This window comes from Henckelia pumila, chromosome 4 (genome assembly GCF_033568475.1).
Source record: "Henckelia pumila isolate YLH828 chromosome 4, ASM3356847v2, whole genome shotgun sequence".
Lineage (NCBI taxonomy): Eukaryota > Viridiplantae > Streptophyta > Magnoliopsida > Lamiales > Gesneriaceae > Henckelia > Henckelia pumila.
In genome coordinates this window covers 65124538-65131594 of record NC_133123.1, presented here as the reverse complement: position 1 = coordinate 65131594, position 7057 = coordinate 65124538, and the positions used below count along the sequence as shown (strand labels likewise).

Sequence of the window (7057 nt, the reverse complement as noted above, 5' to 3'; positions counted from 1 at the left end):
GGGAATCAAGTTTCAATACTTGATATTCAATTTGGAGGATGTTATAATATTATTGAGGTCAAAAGGATCAAGAAAGTGAAGAAAATGAAGGCCAAAGTCGAAGTAGCAGCGCGCCCGCGCCGCCCATTTTCGAAGCTATCGCGCGCCCGCGCCTATTCCTTGGCGCGCCCGCGCGCCCATGTGCGTTGGCGATGCGCGCCTGTGCCGATGTTCTCTCACACACACTTTGGCATGTAGTATGTGTGCATGGAATTTTGAGTATTTTTGATATATTTTGATATATTGTGTTATTTTGAGTATTATAAGTCTATTAGAAAACTTCTAGATGATATTTTTGATATCTTTAGATATATTTTGCATTATCTTTAGGATTTTGGAATTATAATCCAACTAGAAAATCTATAGTATAATTCTATTAGGATTCCTAGTTTATTCCTTTTATATATTGTAAATTTCTCATTCATGAGCGACATATTATGATTTATTAAATTATTGATTTATATCAATTTTTAAAATCCTCTCTAGAATTTTGCTTTAAGGCTTTTAGCGTTAATTCAAATCAAACTTATCAAAGTGTCAAAACTTTATGGCATTTTTCAATCGATTTTTCACTTGGGTTGTCAAAGACAGGTTTCTTTGAAGGTCTAATTGAATTACTGATTGTTTTCTATCGTGATTCTCTGTTGCTAATTACGGGTTCAACTAGAGGTGAAGATCCAAATCTGTTACTTGTTTCAAAATTCGGGACAAAATATTTGATTTATTTTGTATTCGAATTGAGGGTGTGATTCGCTATAATCGTGCTTGCCTTTCATTCATAAGCTTAAGGTTACATTGATTCAAGTAAGTCGTATCTTTCTATTTGTTCTTCTTATCTATTCTTTGTTCTTCTTAATCGTTCTTCGTTCATCGTTCCTTGTTCTTTGTTCTTCGTCTATCTCATATCAAATTTTTGTGTCTTTCTTTCAAAATTATTATTCAAGTCTCGTGTCTTGTGCTACAAGTTATAAATTCAAAAAAAGAGAAAAATCGAAAAAGTAAAAAATAAAATCGTTCAAAAGAGAAAAAAAGAAATATTGAAGGACCAAAAAAATCTTCAAAAAAAGGGAGAAGCAAAATAACTTGTGGCAAAGTTCTTTTTTTTTTTTGAGTCTTTGAGTAAAAAGTTATTTCAATCTTCATAAAGTCAATTCCTTGTTTTTGCACAGTCTACGTTAGTCGATTGACAAGTGTTTACAAGTTTTGAACTTGTGAGTTTGATACACACAAAACAACAAAGCATAAAGCTATTTCATATTTTGAGTGAAAAAAAGAGTGTTTGAGCGATTTTTTTGGAGTGACTTGTGAGATTTTGGGTGAGAAATATTTTATTACTAACCTTTTTTCTTGCAGGTACAATGTTTAAAAGAAAATTCGATGGGTATGGAGCGAGTGAAAGAAGATTTGATGATAGTAGTAGGAGAGAGAAAAGAGTTGATGGGTATGGAGATGAAATGAGATATGACGAAGGAGATGGGAGATATTATTATTATTATTTGGATGGATTTAAGAAAAATAAAATTCCATCGTTTGATGGATATTCGGATTCAGAGTCGTATTTGAAGTGGGAGAAAAAGGTAAAGTTTTTGTTTGAAGGTCGTGATTTTTCTGAAGCTAGGAAGGTTAAACTTGTCTTACAAGAGTTTACCGACTATGCTTGCACTTGGTGGGATAAAGTGATGGTGAATAGGAAAAGACATGGAATGAATCCTATTTCTACATGGGATGAGATGAAGAGAGCTATGCGGACACATTTTTCTCCTAATGAGAAGAAAAGTGGAGTTTCCAAGCGTGAACATCAAGGTACATCTAAACTTTCAAATTCTAGTACCTTTGATATTGCATGCTTATGGTGTCATAGAAAAGATAAGCATGATATGAGCCAATGTTTTAATGAGGCTATGATGAAAGTGGTGGATTCTTGTGTAGAGATTGAACCTAATGTTGTCGTAGAGGTTGAGTCAAAATTTGAAGTTGAGTCAAGAATTGAGGATGAAACTTCAATTGTTGATGATGAGAGTGTTGAAATTTGTGTGGTGGAAGGTGAATGGCTTGATAAGAAATCTTTTATTGTGCATGACGTGGTTGATAGTGGTATTAGTGTTGGAAAATGTGAAGTTGTAGGTGAGTTTGTAGGTGTTGAAGAGTCATCTAATATTTTTGTGGTAGATGAGATTCTTATTGATGTTCATAGTGGGACTAGTAATTTGTTGGATGAGTCTTGTAATATTGCTATTCAATTAAGTCCAAAATAATTTCTTGAGGATCAACTGGAAATTGAAAATTTGAGTGATATGGCTGAAAAAAGTGAGATAGCCATGGAAAAAAAAAGAAAAAGAAATAATTGAGGCCGAAAGAAAGAGTGTTCAAAAGAGTGAGATGGCCTTTGAGAGAAAAAAGGAGAGGAAAAAAAAGAGAGAAAAGAGACCAATAAAAAAATATTATGGTCCAAAATAGTGAGGTTGAAAATTTTGTTCAAATGAATAAAATCTCTAAAGTACTTTTGTACAAGGAGGTTTTATCTCATTGTCATGATTTAGCCGGTTCAATCCCGAGCATCGTTTGTTTTTCTTTGCAGGATTTTGGAGATGTGTTGATGAAGACGCAAAGGAGATACAACACTAAAAGACTTAACATGTTGGATCCATGTGAATTTGGTCATACACAAAGTGAGGTTAGCGATTTGAAAATTGTTCCATTTGAGAGGTATGATTTAAATTTAAATGTTGAATACCAATCAAATGTCTACTTTCAAAGGTATGATCTAAATTCTAAATTGCTTAGATTAAATTTCTTTGTTGAGAGATTTGTGAATATGCTATCTATGAAAGATGGATTGAATTCAAATCTTGATGAGTTATTGGAATCTAGGTATGTTGAGGAATTGAATAATTTGGATCATATGGTAATGTTGAAATCATTTGTTGATCTTAATATGTTGGAATCTTGGTGTGATACGAGATTAAGCAATTTGGTTTATGTTGTTGTGTGTGAATGTTGCATGAATGACATAGGTGGAAAGTCATATTTGCTTGAGTGGCTAGTGATGACTTTTGGGCTAGCTAATGTGCGTAATACTTTCATGGGATTGAAGGATTATGTTTTGCATGCATCTATGAGTAACTTTGTTGTTGTATGCTTTTATTATATCTTAGTATATAGCAAAAATTGTAATTTGCATGTTGAACATTATAGAATTGTGTTAATCATGTTGGATATGAAGTTTTTGAGTCAAGAGCATGCTAGGAAGTTGAATGTATTTTGTGCAAGAGAACTTGTTGATTTTGGTGTAAGTTCTCAAGGATTTAGAATTGTTGGTGAAGAGTTGATCACGTACCAACGAGGTAAGAAAAATATGGTAGTTACTACACTATCACAAAGGTATGAGTTTTTATCTCTTTTGGTTACAAGGTGCTTATGGTTTGAGAATGTTAATGAATTGCATGAATGGGTTATTGACTTTGAGAAAGTGTTTGGAAAATACTTGTGCGGTGTTAATGATAAATTTTATTTGAGCAAGTATTTGTTTTAAAAAAATAATTTTTTCTCTATATGTTCGTCGTTGCATGATTTGCTTGATGAAAGGATATGTGTCTTGAGGTTGAAGTGTAATTTTGAGAGATCCAAAAGAATGAATATGATGGATGAATATTGGTTTTGGTTGCATATGAAAAGATTTATTGAGTGGAGTTGCAAGAAGCATGTTGTATGTGTACAAAAAGTGTTAAGAGCGCAATTTTATGATTTAAATGGCTTAATTCTTATTCCTAGAAAACAATGGTTATATATAACTATGAATTTTGTGATGGTGTTAACTAGGTCTAAGAAGGGGAGGAATTTAGTGTATGTATTGCTTAATGGAATATTAATCATGTTTTTGCATGGTAATGATGTTGATGTGTTTACTTTGTGCATGAGATATTTCGTGAGTCTTGATATGGTTTTGAGTGTGTAAGGTATATTATTGCTTATGAGAAATATTTTTAAAGTTTCTAAGTCTTGCTTGGTTTTTGTAGACAAGGATCAAGATTTGAGGACAAATCTTTTTGAAGAAGAGGAGTCTGATATGAATCTAGGAGGTTCTCGAAGATTCATATTGTTCCAAAATTTGCTCCGTGATTTACAATCGAGAGTTGAAGGATTTGAAATTTATGGGAATCAAGTTTCAATACTTGATATTCAATTTGGAGGATGTTATAATATTATTGAGGTCAAAAGGATAAAGAAATTGAAGAAAATGAAGGCCAAAGTCGAAGCAGCAGCACGCGCCACGAAATCACGCGCCCGCGCCGCCCCTTTTCAAAGCTATCGCGCGCCCGCGCCTATTCCTTGGTGCGCCCGTGCGCCCATGTTCGTTGGCGATGCGCGCCCGCGTCGATGTTCTCTTACACACACTTTGGCATGTAGTGTGTGTGCGTGGAATTTTGAGTATTTTATATATTTTTTGATATATTGTGTTATTTTGAGTCTTATAAGTTTATTAGGAAACTTCTATATGATATTTTTGATATCTTTAGATATATTTTGCATTATCTTTAGGATTTTAGAATTATAATCCAACTAAAAAATCTATAGTATAATTCTATTAGGATTCCTAGTTTATTTCTTCTATATATTGTAAACTTCTCATTCATGAGCGACAGATTATGATTTATTGAATTATTGATTTATATCAATTCTTAACATTCTCTCTAGAATTTTTCTTAAGGCTTTTAGCTTTAATTCAAATCAAACTTATCAAAGTGTAAAAATTTTGTGGCGGTTGTCAATCGATTTTTCACTAGGGTTATCAAAAACAGGTTCCTTTGAAGGTCCAATTAATTTACTGATTGTTTTCTATCGTGATTCTCTGTTTCTAGTTACGGGTTCAACTAGAGGTGGAGATCCAAATCTGTTACTTGTTTCAAAAATCGGGACAAAATATTTGATTTCTTTTGTATTCGAATTGAGGGTGCGATTCGCTATAATCGTGCTTGCCTTTCATTCATAAGAATTCATATCACTAACCCCTAGTTATGCAAATATTTACCAATTCATCACAGCTGAATATTAATCGTAAAATACGTGGAATTAACTCCAGAAAATTCCAAATCATAATTCTACATGATTGTCAAAATACAAGTTATTACCATTACAAAATAGAACTATCAAACCAAAAACTCAAATACATCATCCGTCAAAATCATCCTGAGTGCCATCATTCTTCTCTGACTGCATCTGAACTCCCAAAAAGCATATATCTGACCCTGCATCCGAGACTGTTGACTATCTCCATGATGCCTATTCTGGGTCCTCTACTACAATGATGCCTCAGACTGTCTACTAACCCGAGATCCCATCCTAGATGCTTGCCCACTCTGTCCACTACGCTTGGGACAATCTCTTTTGAAGTGATCAACACTTCCGCAGATGTAGCAAGCTCTAGCAGCTACTCTACAATTTTCAGTGGGATGATCTCTCCCATAATGATCACACTGCAACTTTTTCTTGTTCGACTAACGAGTTTCACTAGATCTTGAATAAGATCCGGACTTCTTAAATGACTGGGTACGGGGACCCAAAGAACTCGTGGGTCTAGTCGAGAGGAAATACTTGTTGCATCGAATGTTGTCCTCTGCCTGATGACATCGACTAACTAATCCCTCATAAGTCATGTCATTACCCACAGTTACTCGGTCATGGATTTCCGAATTAAGACCCTGAAGAAACAGACTGTACTTTGCCTCAGTGTTGTCAGAAATATGAGTACAATAGGGCAATAGCTCAAAGAATTTCAATTGGTATTCATCGATCGACATCGATCCCTGCCGCAAACCCAGTAACTCACTAGTCTTCGCCTGTCGGAGTGCTAGAGAAAAATATAATTTCTGGAAAGCTGTGCGCAAATCCGCCCAGGTAACCAACCCTCGTGCTACGATGATAGGTGCGGACGCAGAACTCCACCACCTCTGTGCTCGTCCCTCCACGAGGAAATCGAGAGTCTCCATATTTTGTTCCTCATTACATCGAAACTCCCGGAAACAAACTTTCATACGTCGCATCCAGTTCTCTGCATCCTCTGGTGACTCTCCTTTGACCAAAGTTTTCGGACCCATCTGCATAAACCTATGCATACTAAAACGCCTATGATCATCATGGCGATGGTGATGACGGCCCTGACGATGCTCTCGATCGTCCTGATCACCCCAGCATCCACTTACACTGCCATGGGTACTTTCGTCACCATGACCCGCCATCTACACGACGATTGAAGGATTAAACCCAATTCCAACAATCTAGATCCCAAGATTACTATGGATGCTCTGATACCATAAATGTAGTGACCCGCACCGTGATCACCTACTAATCAGAAGCATAAGCATGCATTTAACTTAATCAAGCACAATCAGAAAAATCACAGCGAAAACTAATAAAGATATACAAACCTAAGATAATAAAATCTTAATAACAACCCAATCGAATAAATACCTAATAAAATCTTAATCTAAAATTCTTCTGAAGACTCTAACTACCAAGCCCTGGTCACCGACCAATCACTAATCTCGCTCCTAATCCACCTGCAAAACCTGCCCCGTCAAATGGGGTGTCCGAGATAAAAGCAGGGACGTGAGCGCTAACGCCCAGTACGTAAAGTATCGAATATACAGGTCTATATGGTGCATGCAACGTGAACTATGAATGCTCTAGGTAAACTGGGATCATATATGGAATACTATGCTCAGGACACAAGCGCCTCCAGTATGCACACGCTGCTTCGAAGATTCAGTGGGTGCCACACATACTGAACTCGATCTTGGACTATCACCATCCTGGGTAACCGCACACGCTGCCCCATCGATTCAGTGGGTGTCTCACGATACCCGATCGTACAATAACAACCCTAGATCTGAGCGTCCCTAGAACAACTGGCTATCTCAAAAGAATAACAGGATCAACATGGTATGCAAATGCCGCATACAAATCGTGAACAGTATATCATGCACATCATGACAGATAATAATGCAACACATAAACATGT

At 35.9% G+C, this 7057-nt stretch overlaps 1 protein-coding gene across 1 annotated transcript; it reads right to left on the bottom strand.

Moving 5' to 3' along the window:
- Positions 1 to 5208: 5208 nt before the first annotated feature.
- Positions 5209 to 6134, bottom strand: LOC140861100 (uncharacterized). Its single transcript, XM_073264103.1, has 3 exons — positions 5632 to 6134; positions 5367 to 5472; positions 5209 to 5256 (listed from the first exon to the last, which is right to left on the bottom strand). Exons 1-3 carry the CDS (start codon positions 6132 to 6134, stop codon positions 5209 to 5211), a joined length of 657 nt encoding a protein of 218 aa, XP_073120204.1.
- Between the last annotated feature and the right edge of the window lie 923 nt (positions 6135 to 7057).